Source organism: Peromyscus maniculatus, chromosome 1 (assembly GCF_049852395.1).
Source record: "Peromyscus maniculatus bairdii isolate BWxNUB_F1_BW_parent chromosome 1, HU_Pman_BW_mat_3.1, whole genome shotgun sequence".
NCBI lineage: Eukaryota > Metazoa > Chordata > Mammalia > Rodentia > Cricetidae > Peromyscus > Peromyscus maniculatus.
This window is the reverse complement of record NC_134852.1, coordinates 12,350,285-12,367,500: the sequence shown is the minus strand read 5'-3', so window position 1 is coordinate 12,367,500 and position 17,216 is coordinate 12,350,285. Positions and strand designations below refer to the sequence as shown.

The window sequence follows — 17,216 nt, the reverse complement described above, 5'->3', positions numbered from 1 at the left end:
GGTGAGGTGAAAGGGGGATGGGCCCTGCTGGGGGCCAGTGGGAGGGTACACCTGTGGTGGAGACAGGCTATACAAAGGCCAGGGAGTGAGGAACATGCAGGACTCCCCTGAGATCTGCAAAGGTTGTGGGAGGCAGGAAAAGGAGACAGAATCCAGAGCCTGTGTCAGGCTTAAGCTTGCTAGTGGGACTCGAGATACAGCTTCCAGTCTAGTCGTGTGTGTGTGTGTGTGCGTGTGCGTGTGCGTGTGCGTGTGTGTGTGTGTGTGTGTGTGTGTGTGTGTGTTTAAGACAGTATCTGATTCTGTAACCCTGACTGGTTTGTAATTTACAGTAATCCTGCCTCAGTTTCCCCTCTCAAGTGCTGGGATTACAGGTGTGAGTCACCACACCTGGCTTTGGGCTGGCTGTGATGTGTCCCATCCACTTAGAGAGGACAGTCAGACGGACATTCGAACATTCGGCTCTACTTAATTTGGGCCTTTGAAATCTGCATGGTGCATTCACACACAGTGGAAAGTGACCTCTGCTTGCCTACGGGGTCTGAAGGCCACTGAGTAGGGAAGAAGCTTTTGTGGTACAAAATGGGGTGAGTGGAGCCCCGAGGGTTCCAGACAGGACCATAGAGAAGATGAGGAGGATGTCTGTGTGGGGATTTGAGAGGAAAGAAAGAGGGGGGATTGGGGGACAGGGCAGGGCCGTGCCGGGCTCTCAAGCTCAGAGCTTCTACTTCCTCCTCCGCCCATTCCAGTGCTAGCCTCTGGCCTCACCAATGGGCTGGCAAAAGAAAAAATTCTTGAGTTTAAAGTCCAGCAGGTAAAGTTCCAGACCTAGGACTCCTGTGTTCCTTATGAAGCATCAAGACACATGGCCAGAGCTGGTGGGAACCTCGGGGTCTGGGGGATTTTGGTGCTACTGGTAAGTTCTCTCCTGCTCAGGCCTGAGCTGGGGTCCAAGGGAGGGAGGGGTAGAAAGTGGCTGGAATGTACACCCCCAGAGGTGTGGAGGAAGGTTCCTCAGCCAGGGCCTTGAGGGAGCAGGGGGTGGTCACTACCTGGAGAAGGAAGGATGCTCTGAGTTTGGAGGACTATAGACAATCTTACTACAGCGGAGTCTGGATGCTGTAGTGTCGGGCGTGAGAGTGAACATACATCGAGCCGCTCACACACACAGCCCAGCCCTCCTCCCCCAGACCCAGAAGCCCAGAGCCTGCCCTGCCTCCCACACCCTAACTCTCTTCCCACAAACCCACGGCGTCCAGGCTCTGCCCCCCCTCAACTCTGCCCACAGTCTGTCTTCAGAGTCCACTTTTATTTTCCTCCTGTTGTCCCCCAGGGCCACCCTCCCTCCCCCAAGGCCTCTGGTTATATTTTTCAGAAAGTGAAAGTCCTCATGTTATCTCTTGCCCGTATCTGGGAACCAAGGTTGGTTCCCGATTCCCTGGAGTTGCACCTTTGCCATGGGTGACCGGTCTTCCTAGCCAACAGAGCGCCAGTGTCGGGATGACCTTTATCACACCCACATTCCTCTCCTTGGTCAGGGTTGGAGGAAAGGTTGGGGACAGAGATCAGGAGAGTCTCAACCAGCCAGGCCAGCCCCACCTCCCCGATCTCCCCTAGCTCAGCTAATTTCTTCTTACCTGGATTCCTCTAGGGTCTGTCCGGTTGCACCGTGGTCAGGGCGGCTGGTGAGTAAAACCCCACGTTTAATCATTGTCCTTGCCGGGAGAGGAGACCCCAGGTCCTCTGAGTCTGAGGGCCCATGGTGGGCTGAGGGCAAGGGAAGATTCTCAACTTGGATGTGGGGAGGTGGTACACAGCGGTGGGAGGGAGCCTGATGAATGATCCATGCTTTTCTAACTTGAAAGCCTCACTCAAATGGTGTTAACCATTGAAGCAGGTGGCTAGGTCACTGAAGACAGTGACTTCCTCTCTCCCAGCTGCCCTGGACTGCCATTTGCTCCCCTCGGTGGGGTCTCATGAGTACACCCTCCATATATGGATGTGTAGGGCATTCATCTTGGGTAGGCTTTATACCTACGACCACAGCTGTTGGGAGTTCATGAGGACTACAGCTATGCTGGACCCCAAGACAAGCGTTTCACAACCCTCCTCCCATCTTCCCGTTCTTACATTCCTTTCACCCCCTTCCCATGATGTTCTCTGAGCCTTGGGGAGGATGATGGGTGTGTCTTAAACATCTCAACCATACATGAGTCCCTGGGTTAACCATGTCACTACAGAGAGCAGCGTCTTTGAACAAGGCCGAGGAGCCATGAAGGTCCCTGGTACAAGTCCATGCACTAGTCCTTTCTTGGTGCCTGGAGCATGTCCAAACCCTGGCTCATTCTTAATTAATTAATTTAATTTTCAAGACACGGTATCTCTGTGTAGCCTGGACTGTCCTGGAACTCACTCTGTAGACCAGGCTAGCCTGGAACCAATTGCCTCCCACGTGCTGAGATTAAAGGCATATGCCACCATACCCAGTCGATATATTTATTTATTCATGTGTGTGTGTGTGTGTGTGTGTGTGTGTGTGTGTGTGTGTGTGTGTGTGTGTGTGATGGTGGTGGTGGTGGTGGTGCTCAGAGCATGTTGTCAGCTGTCTTCCTGTGTGGCTCAGTACCTTATTTACTTTATAATATATCTAAATTTATTTATTGTTATTACATGTATTTGTTTGTGTGTGCGTGCTTAACTGCGAATATGACTCCATATCCTCAGCTTAGAGTTAACTAGGAAGCCCAGACTGTCTTTGAACCTAGGAAGTCCTCCTGTCTCAGTCTCCCAAGGGATGGCATTATAGGCACAAACCACATAGGTTTCACAGATTAGGGAAATTTGGGGCAAATGATTGTTCCTTCTGCCCTTATTTTCAGATCCAGACCCAGTGAGAAACCTGAGGGTGGAGGCTCAGGACAGCAGCTCCATCAGCCTGACATGGGACGTCCCCGAGGGCTCCTCCCCCTCCCAGGACCTCACCTACTGGGCCGTGTGCATTAATAATGGTGGCCAGAGTGAGACCTGGAACACAACAGACACCCGAGTCACTGTGGATGGACTGCGTCCTGCCTCTTCATATGAGTGTTCTGTGTGGGTGGAAAGAGATGGAGTCAACAGCTCCAAGGTGAATCTCAGTCACTCCACAGGTGAGAGCGGACACTCTTGTCTTCTTTCTCCTTAACTAGAAGTGGTGAAAGGTGGTTGAGACGTGACAAGAGAAATCTGCAGGCGTCATGCCCCATGGGAATAAAGTGGAAGCCAAGTATGGACGATTCCCTATTTAATCAGCCACGTCAGAAATGAGCAAGACATGGGTCAAATGGGTGTTCATAAGACGTTTCCAGTTGTCCAACAGGACCTAAATAGTCTCCTTTTTCTGCCCTTTTCCAGTGTGTGTGTGTGTGTGTGTGTGTGTGTGTGTGTGTGTGTGTGTGTGTGTGTGTGTCTGTGCAGCAAGCCAGGAAGCATCAATTCTCCATGGTTTCTTCCTCAGTTTCTGCTTCCAGGTTCTTGCCTTGGCATCCCTCAGTGATGGGCTGTAAAGGATGAGTGGAACTAAATCCTTTGCTCCCCAAGTTGCTTTTGGTCATAATGTTTAATCACAGCAACATAAACTCTATCTAGAGTTGGATGGTGGTGGCACACGCCTTGAAATCTAGTACTCAAGAGGCAGAGGCTGGCCGGGCTCTGAGTTCTAGGCCAGCCTGGTCTACAGAGTCAACTCTAGGACAGCCTGGGATATACAGTGGTACATTAAAAAAATTAATAATAATAAAAATTAAAGAAACCCTATCTAAGACAATACTCCACAGGGTATAACTTATGATGCTCATGTACTCACGGGAGTGGAGCCATCCACTGAGGCTTGACCAACCTACCAGGACCACCACCCTGAGGAAAACTGACTCTCCTTCCTCTAGAGGCAAACTGCCTATGGTCAGCTCTTCAGGTAGCGGGTGGAACATCAGTGTTCCCTCCCTGCTGTCTGGAATGTTGGCTGTCCTGGTCTCATTCAGGATTTGTGCAAGCAATCTCCGCCGCTGTGAGTTCATGAGTTTGCAACGGTCCTGTCCTGTCCAGAAGGCCCCTCTGCCTCTTATCATCTTCCTGCCCTCCTCCTCTGTCATGTTCCCTGAGTTTGGGGGTATTTTTCTTACCTGTATTTCTCTCTTTCTCTCTCTGTCTCTCTCTCTGTCTCTCTCTGTCTCTCTCCGTCTCTCTCTGTCTCTGTCTCTGTCTCTGTCTCTCTCTCTCTGTCTCTCTGTCTCTCTCTCTCTCTCTCTCTCTCTCTGTGTGTGTGTGTGTGTGTGTGTGTGTGTGTGTGTGTGTGTTTGGGGGTGTTCATGACACTATGCATGCAGAGGTCACAGACAACTCCCGGAAGTCACTGCCCTCCTTCCACCATGTGGGTGTAGGATGGACTCAGTGTTAGATTTGAAAGCCAGCCCCTCACTATTGAAGTCAACTCACCAGCCCTCATCACGGTGCTGATTTGCTAGAATTACTGTCTAATGTGTGTGTTTCATGTTGTTAGTGCTGCTGGGGTTGTTGCTGTTCTAATTCTTCTTCCTCTTTTGCCTCCTCCTCCTCCTCCTCCTCCCCCTCCTCCTCCTCCTCCTTCTCCTCCTCCCTTTGAAAGAGAGAGTCTCTCTATTTTGTTGCTCTGGCTGTCCTAGGACTCTATATGTAGACCAGGTCGTTCTTGAAGTCACAGAGGTCTTCCTGCTTCTGCCTACCAATACTGGGGTTAAAGGCCTCTGCTTGTATGCCCGGATCTTTATTCAGTTCACTTTTAATGTTAGTGTGTGTGTGTGTGTGTGTGTGTGTGTGTGTGTTTGTGTGTGTGTGTGTGTGTGTGTAGGGTTATTACATCATTCATGTGTAACAGTGGATCATGTGTGTGCACACTCCTGTGTGTGAGTGTTTGTTCAGAGCCAGGAGTCAGAGTTAGATGTGGTTCCTCAGAGTCACCGACCTTGATTTGGAGACAGAGTCTCTTACTCAGACATGCACTCACCACTTAGACCAGATCCTCTCTTCCCACATTGGTTTCCACAGTTGGGGTGACAGGTGTGAGCTGTCCTGTCATTTTTTCATGTGGGTTCTGGGGATGGAACTCAGCTCCTTGTGATTGTATGGCAAGTACTTCATCAGATGAGCAACTTCCCCAGGCCCTTGTTCACGTTTGAGATAACATGTCCCTATGTTTCCCAGACTGGCTTGGAACTCAATATGTTGTCCCCACTGGTTTGATTTGATGGTGCTTGTCACATAGGAGATTGGGAAGGCATGGTCCTCATCACAGACAGCATTTGGAAAGGTCTGGTCTAGATCTTGATATTCACTATGATAGACATGTGGGTAGCACCAGCATTTCCCTATAGCTGATTGGGGATGCTTTATTTCTCACCTACAGAAAGTGAATCTGAGTGATCAAGCAGTTCTGGTTATATATTTTTGAAGTTCAAGAACTACTGGTCTAGGCCAGCACACTGATACCCAGGTGTGATGCTAGCACTTAGGAGATAGAGATAGATAGGAGGATCTGAAGGTGAAGGGTAACCTTGGCTACATAGAGAGTATGAAGCCAACTGGGACCTTGTGAGACTGTACTGGCTAGTTTTGTCAACTTGACATAAGAGAAAGTCACCGGGAAGAGGGAAGTTTAATTGAGAAAATGCCTTCATTACATTGCCCTGTGAGGCTTTTTCTTGATGACTGATTGATGTGTGAGTGTTCTGCCCACAGGGGGTGGTACCATTCCCCACACAGGGGGTGTCGGGTTGTATATGAAAGCCAGCTGGCATTTATGGGGAGCAAGCTAGTCAGCAGCATTTCTCCATGGCCTCTGCTTCAGTTTTTCCCTCCAGGTTCCTGCCTGGAGTTCTGGACCTGACTTTCCTTCTGGATGGACTGTAACCTGCAAGATGAACTAAACCTTTCCACTCCTAGTTGCTCTGAGTCATGGTGCTTTTCTACAAAAGTAGAAACCCCAGCAGGACAGAAACCCTGTTTGAGGACCAGACCTAGTTCATCTACTCAACAAAATATTGAGAGCATCTAGAAAACTTGGTAATCACAGTGTCCACTGACTGCCTCCTTTGCCCTGTCCTGACGCTGGCCTGTATCTTTTTTGTTAATTTCTCAGCTCCAAACCCAGTGACAAACCTGAGGGTGGAGGCTCAGGACAACAGCTCCATCAGCCTGACATGGGACATCCCTGAGGGCTCCTCCTCCTCCCAGGACCTCACCTACTTGGCGGTGTGCATTAATAATGGTGGCCAGAGTGAGACCCGGAACAAAACAGACACCCGAGTCACCGTGGATGGACTGCGTCCTGCCTCTTCATATGAGTGTTCTGTGTGGGTGGAAAGAGATGGCGTCAGCAGCTCCAAGGTGACTGTCAGTCACTCCACAGGTGAGAGCGGACACTCTTGTCTTCTTTCTCCCTAGTGGCAAGTTGTGAAAGTGACAGGAGAAACGGGCACTGTCTATGATTCAATAGAACTAATGGAAATCATCTATTCCGATGGATAGGTAGACATATGTACAGAGATGATAGATGATGTATGTGTAGATATAAGACAGACTATGGATAGATGACAGGTAGTTAGATATATAGGTAGGTAGGTAGATAGATAGATAGATAGATAGATAAATAGATAGATAGATAGATAGATAGATAGATAGATGATAGATGGATAGATGATATCTGGGGAGCAATACTGGCGTTTGAACCCAAGGCCTTATGTTTTCAAGGCAAGAATGCTACCATCTTACTATGCAGCCAAAATTGGCCTCAATCTCCAAATGGCTGGATTATGGCCACTCCCATGCATTTTTTCCCCTAAGGACTATTGGTGGCGTTGCCTGAGTATTGCTAGGAGAACATGGCCAACCATCCAGCATATAGTCCCTTTGCGACATTCACAGGAGAAGACAGGGTCTGTCTTGGAGCAGTCTTGTCTCAGGGAATGAAGTAGTGTTCACCGAATTTGGATCTTCTGACCTGGGCTGGTCAGGATGAAAGACTGGAGGGCAGTCCAGAAAACCAGGGTGTGCGTGATACATGACCTTGGTGGGAATTTGCTTCTGTCAAAGTTTCATCCCTCTGAACCTTGTGTGTGTTCACTTGCACATGCATGTGCCTGTGTGTGTGTGTGTGCATGTGGAGGCAGATGTTGACGCTGGGTGTCTTCCTCAATTGTTTTTCAACTTCCTTTTTTAAACTAAGTTATTTTTTAAGATCACATTATTTATTTATTTGTTTGTTTGTTTGTTTTTGTGTGCACGTGTGTGCAAAGGCATGCATGCCCTGGCTCATGGGCATAGAGCTCAGAGGACAGCTTTCAGAAGTTGGTTCTCTTCTTTCACCATGTGGATCGCAGGGCTCAAACTCAGGTTGCCAGGCAGGGCGGCAGGCAACTTTACTGGCCGAGCCAGCTCACCAACCCAAATTAAAAACACAGCATTTTTCTCTGTGTGTGTGTGTGTGTGAGTTTGGTATGCCTGTGCAACAAAGCATATGTGGAGGTCAGAGAAACTTCCAGAAATCTCTTCTCTGCTTCCACTGCAGGATCTGGGATCAATCTCAGGTCTTAGGGCTTGTGTGGCAAACACTTTTACCCTGGGGGCCCTTTAGTAGCCTCCCCTTATTTACTGATTTGTTTAGGTTCACTCACTACTATATTATGTGTATGTGTGTTTTGCTTGCATGTATATATACACGTAATGATGTGTGCCTGGCATCCATGCCCTTAGAACTCCTAGAAAAGACAGTGCGGGTGCTGGGAACTGAAATCTGCAGGCGACAGGCCCCAGAGGAAATAAAGTGGAAGCCAAGTATGGACAATTCACTTTTTTATCAGCCACATCAGAAATGAGCAAAACATGGGCCAAATGGGTGTTCAGGGGACGTTTCCAGTTGTCCAACAGGACCTAAATAGTCTCCTTTTTCTGCACTTTTCCATTTTCTTGTGTGTGTGTGTGTGTGTGTGTGTGTGTGTGTGTGTGTGTGTGTGTGTCTGTCTGTCTGTCTGTCTGTCTGTCTGTTCAGCAAGCCAGGAAGCATCATTTCTCCATGATTTCTGCCTCAGTTTCTGCTTCCAGGTTCTTGCCTTGGCATCTCTCAGTGATGGGCTGTAAAGGATGAGTGGAACTAAACCCTTTGCTCCCCAAGTTGCTTTTGGTCATACTGTTTAATCACAGCAACATAAACTCTATCTAGAGTTGGATGGTGGTGGCACACGCCTTGAAATCTAGTACTCAAGAGGCAGAGGCAGGCTGGGCTCTGAGTTCTAGGCCAGCCTGGTCTACAGAGCCAACTCTAGGACAGCCTGGGCTACACAGTGGTACCCTAAAAAATTAATAATAATAAAAATTTAAAAGAACCGTATCTAAGACAATACTCCACAGGGTATAGCTTATGATGCTCATGTACTCACGGGAGTGGCGCCATCCACTGAGGCTTGACCAACCTGCCAGGACCACCACCCTGAGGAAACTGACTCTCCTTCCTCTAGAGGCAAACTGCCTATGGTCAGCTCTTCAGGTAGCGGGTGGAACATCAGTGTTCCCTCCCTGCTGTCTGGAATGTTGGCTGTCCTGGTCTCGTTCGGGATTTGTGCAAGCAATCTCTGACGCTGTGAGTTCATGAGTGTGCAACGGTCCTGTCCTGTCCAGAAGGCACTTCTGTCTCTCATCATCCTCGTGCCCTCCTCCTCTGTCATGTTCCCTGAGCCTTGGCGCTTATTTTTTTTACCTCTATTTATTTCTCTGTCTCTCTGTCTCTCTGTCTCTCTGTCTCTCTGTCTCTGTCTCTCTCTGTCTCTGTTTCTGTCTCTGTCTCTCTCTCTGTCTCTCTGTGTGTGTGTGTGTGTGTGTGTGTGTGTGTGTGTGTGTGTGTGTGTGTGTATTTGGGGGTGTTCATGACACTATGCATGCAGAGGTCACAGACAACTCCCGGAAGTCACTGCGCTCCTTCCACCATGTGGTTGTAGGATGGACTCAGTGTTAGATTTGAAAGCAAGCCCCTCACTATTGAAGTCAACTCACCAGCCCTCATCACGGTGCTGATTTGCTAGAATTACTGTCTAATGTGTGTGTTTCATGTTGTTAGTGCTGCTGGGGTTGTTGCTGTTCTAATTCTTCTTCCTCTTTTTCCTCCTCCTCCTCCTCCTCCTCCTCCTCCTCCTCCTCCTCCTCCTCCTCCTCCTCATCCTCCCTTTGAAAGAGAGAGTCTCTCTATTTTGTTGCTCTGGCTGTCCTAGGACTCTATATGTAGACCAGGTTGTTCTTTAAGTCACAGAGGTCTTCCTGCTTCTGCCTACCAATACTGGGGTTAAAGGCCTCTGCTTGTATGCCTGGCTCAGTTCTTTTAGTGTGTGTGTGTGTGTGTGTGTGTGTGTGTGTGTGTGTGTGTGTGTGTGTGTGTGTTTGTGTGTTTGTGTGTGTGTGTGTGTGTGTGTGTGTGTGTAGGGTTATTACATTCATGTGTAACAATGGATCATGTGTGTCCACACTCCTGTGTGTGAATGTTTGTTGAGAAGTCAGGAGTCAGCCTTAGATGTGGTTTCTCAGAGTCACCGACCTTGATTTGGAGACAGAGTCTCTTACTCAGACATGCACTCACCACTTAGACCAGATCCTCTCTTCCCACATTGGCTTCCACAGTGTTGGGGTGACAGGTGTGAGCCATCATGTCATGTTTTCACAGGGTTCTGGGATAGAACTCAGCTTCTGGTGATTGTATGGCAAGTACTTGATCAGATGAGCAACTTCCCCAGGCCCTTGTTCATGTTTGAGATAGCATGTCTCTAATTTCCCAGATTGGCTTGGAACTCAATATGTTGTCCAGACTCGTTTGATTTGATGGTACTTGTCACATAGGAGATTGGGAAGGCATGGCCCCCATCACAGACAGCATTTGGAAGGTGCTGGTCTAGATCTTGATATTAGTATGATTGACATGTGGGTAGCAAAAGCATTTCCCTACAGGTGATTGGGGATGCTTTATTTCTAACCTCAGAAAAGAGCATACGTGTGCTCAAGAAGTTCTGGTTACCTACATGCAAACTTCAAGAACTACTGGTCTAGGCCAGCACAGTGATACCCAGGTGTGATGCTAGCACTTAGGAGATAGAGAGAGATAGGAGGATCTGAAGATGAAGGTTATCCTTGGCTACATAGAGAGTATGAAGGCAACTGGGACCACGTGAGACTGTACTGGCTAGTTTGGTCAACTTGACATAAGAGAACGTCACCTGGGAAGGGGGAAGTTTAACGGAGAAAATGCCTTCATTGCATTGCCCTTGAGGCTTTTTCTTGATGACTGATTGATGTGGGAGTGTTCTGCCCACAGTGGGTGGTACCATTCCCCACACAATTGGTCTTGGGTACAAATGAAAACAAGCTGAGCATTTTTGGGGAGCAAGCTAGTCAGCAGCATTTCTCCATGGCCTCTGCTTCAGTTCCTGCCTCCAAGTCCCTGCCTGGAGTTCCTACCCTGACTACCCTTCATGACGGACTGTAACCTGCAAGATGAACTAAACCTTTCCATTCCTAGTTGCTCTGAGTCATGGTGCTTTTCTACAAAAGTAGAAACCCCAGCAGGACAGAAACCCTGTTTGAGGACCAGACCTAGTTCATCTACTCAACAAAATATTGAGAGCATCTAGAAAACTTGGAAAGCAGAGTGCACACTGGCTGCTTCCTTTGCCCTGTCCTGATGCTGACCTGTATCTTTTTTGTTAATTTCTCAGCTCCAAACCCAGTGAGAAACCTGAGGGTGGAAGCTCAGGACAGCAGCTCCATCAGCCTGACATCGGATGTCCCTGAGGGCTCCTCCCCATCCCAGAACATCATCTACTGGGTCCAGTGCACTGACGATGGTGGCCAGAGTGAGACCTTGAACACAACAAACACCCGAGTCACTGTGGATGGACTGCATCCTGCCTCTTCATATGTGTGTTCTGTGTGGGTGGAAAGAGATGGAGTCAGCAGCTCCAAGGTGAATGTGAGTCACTCCACAGGTGAGAGCGGTCGGACACTCTTTTCCTCTTTCTTTTTAACCAGAAGTGGTAGAAAGTGGTTGAGACGTGACAAGAGATATCTGCAGGCCTCGTGCACCAGAGGGAATAAAGTGGAAGCCAAGTGTGGAAGATTACCTTTTTTATCAGCCACGTCAGAAATGAGCAAGACATGGGTCACATGGGTGTTCATCGGACATTTCTAGTTGTCCAACAGGACCTAAATAGTCTCCTTTTTCTGCACTTTTCCATTTTCATGTGTGTGTGTGTGTGTGTGTGTGTGTGTGTGTGTGTGTGTGTGTGCTTCATATGTGAAGGTGAGTAGTTGTGTGTGAAGGTCCATGGTTGTGGTCAAGAACCATCAACTCGTCAGCTCCATTCATTCTAACCTGGACAGACTTCTTGTCTAGACTCTTTTCTCTCAGACAGGGACTCATGATAGAACACTGACTGTGTTAGACTTCACTATGGTAGACCATGCTGGCCTTGCATTCACAGAGATCAACCTTACTCTGCCTCTGAGTGCTGGGATTAACAGAAGAAGCCACCACTCCCAACCCATTTTATTTATTCATTATTTGATTTGATTTGATATGTGTTTGTTTATTGTAAGTGTGCATGAGTATGTGGAGGTCATAGGACCATTTGGTGGGAGTAATACTCTCCTTCCAATATGTGGGTCCCAGAGATTGAACTCAAGTAATCAGACTTGGTGGCAATCACCTTTATCTGCTGATCCATATTGGCGGCCCCTTATTTTGAATATCAAGATGTCTGTTTTTACACTAAGTACAGTCCTTCTCGTGGCCTCATTTTCCTCCACCATGCCCTCCTGTCACAGAGAGTTTTCCTTTACTTTTCTGTCACATCTATATGATTTTATGTAAGTATATAAATGTCTAGGAACAAGAAACAAGAGAAAACATACAGTATTTGTCTTTCAGAGACTGGTTAATATACTTAAATTGTTTTCTTTCAAGACAGAGTTTCTCTGTGTATCTTTGTCTGTCCTGGAACTCACTCTGTAGACCAGGCTAGCCTCAAACTCATTGAGATCCTCCAGGCTCTGCCTCCCAAGTGCTGGGATTAAAGGCGTGTGGCACCATGCCTGGATAATTTACTTAAAATTTTTTAAAAAATTATTTTAAGTGTATGGTTATTTTCCTGTACATATGTTTGTGCACCGTGTGTTTGTTTGTGTGTGTGTGTGTGTGTGTGTGTGTGTGTGTGTGTGTGTCTTTCTGTCTGTGCAGCACGCCAGCAAGCATCATTTCTCCATGGTTTCTTCCTCAGTTTCTGCTTCCAGGTTCTTGCCTTGGCATCCCTTCGTGATGGGCTGTAAAGGATGAGTGGAACTAAACCCTTTGCTCCCCAAATTGCTTTTGGTCATACTGTTTAATCACAGCAACATAAACTCTATCTAGAGTTGGATGGTGGTGGCACACGCCTTGAATCCTAGTACTCAAGATGCAGAGGCTGGCTGAGCTCTGAATTCTAGGTCAGCCTGGTCTACAGAGCCAACGCTAGGACAGCCTGGTCTATACAGTGGTGCATTAAAAAATTAATAATGATAAAAATTAAAGAAACCCTATCTAAGACAATACTCCACAGGGTATAACTTATGATGCTCATGTACTCACGGGAGTGGAGCCATCCACTGAGGCTTGACCAACCTACCAGGACCACCACCCTGAGGAAAACTGACTCTCCTTCCTCTAGAGGCAAACTGCCTATGGTTAGCTCTTCAGGTAGCGGGTGGAACATCTGTGTTCCCTCCCTGCTGTCTGGAATGTTGGCTTTCCTGGTCTCGTTCAGGATTTGTGCAAGCAATCTCTGCCGCTGTTAGTTCATTAGTGTGCAAATGTCCTGTCCTGTCCAGAAGGCACCTCTGCCTCTCATCATCCTCCTGCCCTCCTCCTCTGTCATGTTCCCTGAGTTTTGGGGTTATATTTTGTACCTTTAATTATTTATTTGTGTGTGTGTGTGTGTGTGTGTGTGTGTGTGTGTAGGGTTTTTACATCATTCATGTGTAACAGTGGATCATGTGTGTGCACACTCCTGTGTGTGAGTGTTTGTTCAGAGCCAGGAGTCAGCCTTAGATGTGGTTCCTCAGAGACACCGACCTTGATTTTGAGACAGAGTCTCCTACTCAGACATGCACTCACCACTTGGACCAGATCCTCTCTTCCCACAGTGGCTTCCACAGTGTTGGGGTGACAGGTGTGAGCTATTCTGTCATGTTTTCACAGGGTTCTGGGATAGAACTCAGGTCCTCATGATTGTATGGCAAGTACTTGATCAGATGAGCAACTTCCCCAGGCCCTTGTTCATTTCTGAGACAGCATGTCTTATGTTTCCCAGAGTGGCTTGGAACTCAATATGTTGTCCACACTGGTTTGATTTGATGGTGCTTGTCACATAGGAGATTGGGAAGGCATGGCCCTCATCACAGACAGCATTTGGAAAGTGCTGGTCCAGATCTTGATATTAGTATGATTGACATGTGGGTAGCACCAGCATTTCCCTACGGCTGATTGGGGATGCTTTATTTCTCACCTACAGAAAGAGAATCTGTGTGCTCAAGCAGTTCTGGTTACCTATATGCAAACTTCAAGAACTACTGGTCTAGGCCAGCACAGTGACACCCAGGTGTGATGCTAGCACTTAGGAGATAGAGATAGATAGGAGGATCTGAAGGTGAAGGTTATCCTTGGCTACATAGAGAGTATGAAGGCAACTGGGACCTTGTGAGACTGTACTGGCTAGTTTTGTCAACTTGACATAAGAGAACGTCACCTGGAAAGAGGGAAGTTTAACGGAGAAAATGCCTTCATTGCATTGTCCTGTGAGGCTTTTTCTTGATGACTGATTGATGTGGGAGTGTTCTGCCCACAGTGGGTGGTACCTTTCCCCACACAGGTGGTCTTGGGGTGTATATGAAAGCAAGCTGAGTATTTATGGGGAGCAAGCTAGTCAGCAGCATATCTCCATGGCCTCTGCTTCAGTTACTGCCTCCTGGAGTTCCTGCCCTGACTACCCTTCATGACGGACTGTAACCTGCAAGATGAACTAAACCTTTCCACCCCAAGTTGCTCTGAATCATGGTGTTTTACCACAGAAGTAGAGACCCTGGCTGAGACAGAAACCCTGTCTGAAGACCAGACCTAGTTCATCTCCCCAACAAAATATTGAGAGCAACTAGAAAACGCAGAAAGCAGAGTGCCCACTGGCTGCCTCCTTTGCTCTGTCCTGATGCTGACCTGTATCTTTTTTGTTTATTTCTCAGCTCCAAACCCAGTGAGAAACCTGAGGGTGGAGGCTCAGGACAACAGCTCCATCAGCCTGACTTGGGACGTCCCTGAGACGAACTGCTCCTCCTCCTCCCAGGACCTCACCTACTGGGTCCAGTGCACTGAAGATGGTGGCCAGAATGAGCCCCGGAACACAGCAGACACCCGAGTCACTGTGGATGGACTGCATCCTGCCTCTTCATATGAGTGTTCTGTGTGGGTGGAAAGAGATGGCGTCAGCAGCTCCAAGGTGACTCTCAATCAATCCACAGGTGAGAGCAGACACTCTTGTCTTCTTTCTCCTCAACCAGAGTGGTAAAAAGTGGTTGAGACGTGACAAGAGAAATCTGCAGTTGTCATGCTCCAGAAGGAATAAAGTGGAAGCCTAGTATGGACGATTCCCTTTTTTATCAGCCACGTCAGAAATGAGCAAGACATGGGTCAAATGGTCTTCGGGGGACATTTCCAGATGTCCAACAGGACCTAAATTGTCTCCTTATTCTCCACTTTTCCATTTTCATGTGTGTGTGTGTGTGTGTGTGTGTGTGTGTGTGTGTGTGTGTGTGTTATGTATGTAGCTTGCATGTGTATGTGTGTGCTTCGTATGTGAAGTTGAGTAGTTGTGTGTGAAGGTCCATGGTTGTGATCAAGAACCATCAACTCATCAGTTCCATTCATTCTAACCTGGACAGACTTCCTGTCTAGACTCTTCTTTTCTCTCAGACAGGGACTCCTGATGGAACTCTGACTGTGTTAGAATTCACTATGGTAGACTATACTGGCCTTGAATTCACACAGATCAACTTTACTCTGCCACTGAGTGCTGGGATTAACAGAAGATGCTACCACTCCCAGCCCATTTTATTTATTCATTATTTGATTTGATTTGATATGTGTTTGTTTATTTTATGTGTGGATGGGTATGTGGATGTCATTAGACCATTTAGTGGGTGTAAATACTCTCCTCCAATATGTGGATCCCAGAGACTGAACTCAAGTAATCAGACTTGGTGGCAATCACCTTTATCTTCTGAGCCATATTGGCGGCCCCATATTTTGAATATCAAGATGTCTGTTTTTACACTAAGTGCAGTCCTTCATGGCCTCATTTTCCTCATGCACTCCTATTTGCCCTCCTGTCACAGAGAGTTTTCCTTTACTTTTCTGTCACATCTATATGATTTTATGTAAGTATATAAATGTCTAGGAACAAGAAACGAGAGAAAATATACAGTATTTGTCTTTCAGAGACTGGTTTAAAATACTTAATTTTTTTTCTTTCAAAACAGAGTTTCTCTGTGTATCTTTGTCTGTCCTGGAACTCACTCTGTAGACCAGGCTGGCCTCAAACTCATTGAAATCCTCTGGCCTCTGCCTCCCAAGTGCTGGGATTAAAGGCGTATGACACCATGCCTGGATAATTTACTTAAATTTTTTTTTAAAAAAAATTATTTTAAGTGTATGGTTATTTTCCTGCACATATGTCTGTGCACCGTGTGTGTGTGTGTGTGTGTGTGTGTGTGTGTCTGTGCAGCAAGCCAGGAAGCATCATTTCTACATGGTTTCTGCCTCAGTTTCTGCTTCCAGGTTCTTGCCTTGGCATCCCTCAGTGATGGGCTGTAAAGGATGAGTGGAACTAAATCCTTTGCTCCCCAAGTTGCTTTTGGTCATACTGTTTAATCAGGGCAACATAAACTCTATCTAGAGTTGGGTGGTGGTGTTACACGCCTTTAATTCTAGTACTCAAGAGGCAGAGGCAGGCTGGGCTGTGAGTTCTAGGCCAGCCTGGTCTACAGAGTCAACTCTAGGACAGCCTGGGATATACAGTGGTACATTAAAAAAATTAATAATAATAAAAATTAAAGAAACCCTATCTAAGACAATACTTCACAGGGTATAACTTATGATGCTCATGTACTCATGGGAGTGGAGCCATCCACTGAGGCTTGACCAACCTACCAGGACTACAATCCTGAGGAAAACTGACTCTCCTTCCTCTAGAGGCAAACTGCCTATGGTCAGCTCTTCAGGTAGCGGGTGGAACATCAGTGTTCCCTCCCTGCTATCTGGAATGTTGGCTGTCCTGGTCTCGTTCAGGATTTGTGCAAGCAATCTCCGCCGCTGTGAGTTCATGAGTGTGCAACGGTCCTGTCCTGTCCAGAAGGCACTTCTGTCTCTCATCATCCTCGTGCCCTCCTCCTCTGTCATGTTCCCTGAGTCTGGGGGTTATTTTTGTACCTTTATTTATTTGGGTGTGTGTGTGTGTGTGTGGTGTGGTGTGTGTGTGTGTGTGTATGGTTATTACATCATTCATGTGTAGCAGTGGATCGTGTGTGTACACACTCCTGTGTGTGAGTGTTTGTTCAGAGCCAGGAGTCAGCCTTAGATGTGGTTCCTCAGAGTCACCGACCTTGATTTGGAGACAGAGTTTCTTACTCAGACATGCACTCACCACTTAGACTAGATCCTCTTTTCCCACATTGGCTTCCACAGTGTTGGGGTGACAGGTGTGAGCCATCCTGTCATGTTTTCACAGGGTTCTGGGGATTGAACTCAGCTCCTTGTGTTTGTATCGCAAGTACATGATCAGATGAGCAACTTCCCCAGGCCCTTGTTCACGTTTGAGATAACATGTCCTATTTTTCCCAGACTGGCTTGGAACTCAGTATGTTGTCCAGACTGGTTTGAATTTGATGGTGCTTGTCACATAGGAGATTGGGAAGGCATGGCCCTCATCACAGACAGCATTTGGAAAGTGCTGGTTTAGATCTTGATATTCAGTATGATTGACATGTGGGTAGCACCAGCATTTTCCTACGGCTGATTGGGGATGCTTTATTTCTCACCTATGGAAAGAACATCCATGTGCTCAAGCAGTTCTGGTTACCTATATGCA

At 47.3% G+C, this 17,216-nt stretch overlaps 1 protein-coding gene across 1 annotated transcript in view; it reads left to right on the top strand.

The window, feature by feature from the left end:
- The first annotated feature begins 689 nt into the window (after positions 1–689).
- The window catches only part of LOC102927217 (receptor-type tyrosine-protein phosphatase H), a 37,405-nt gene continuing 20,878 nt past the window's right edge, over positions 690–17,216 (top strand). The window contains exons 1-6 of the mRNA XM_076569599.1: positions 690–916; positions 1,652–1,685; positions 2,880–3,149; positions 6,152–6,421; positions 10,764–11,033; positions 14,317–14,592. Coding sequence (XP_076425714.1) covers positions 866–916; positions 1,652–1,685; positions 2,880–3,149; positions 6,152–6,421; positions 10,764–11,033; positions 14,317–14,592 — 1,171 coding nt within the window. The 5' untranslated portion in view covers positions 690–865. The remainder of the gene's footprint in view (positions 917–1,651; positions 1,686–2,879; positions 3,150–6,151; positions 6,422–10,763; positions 11,034–14,316; positions 14,593–17,216) is intronic.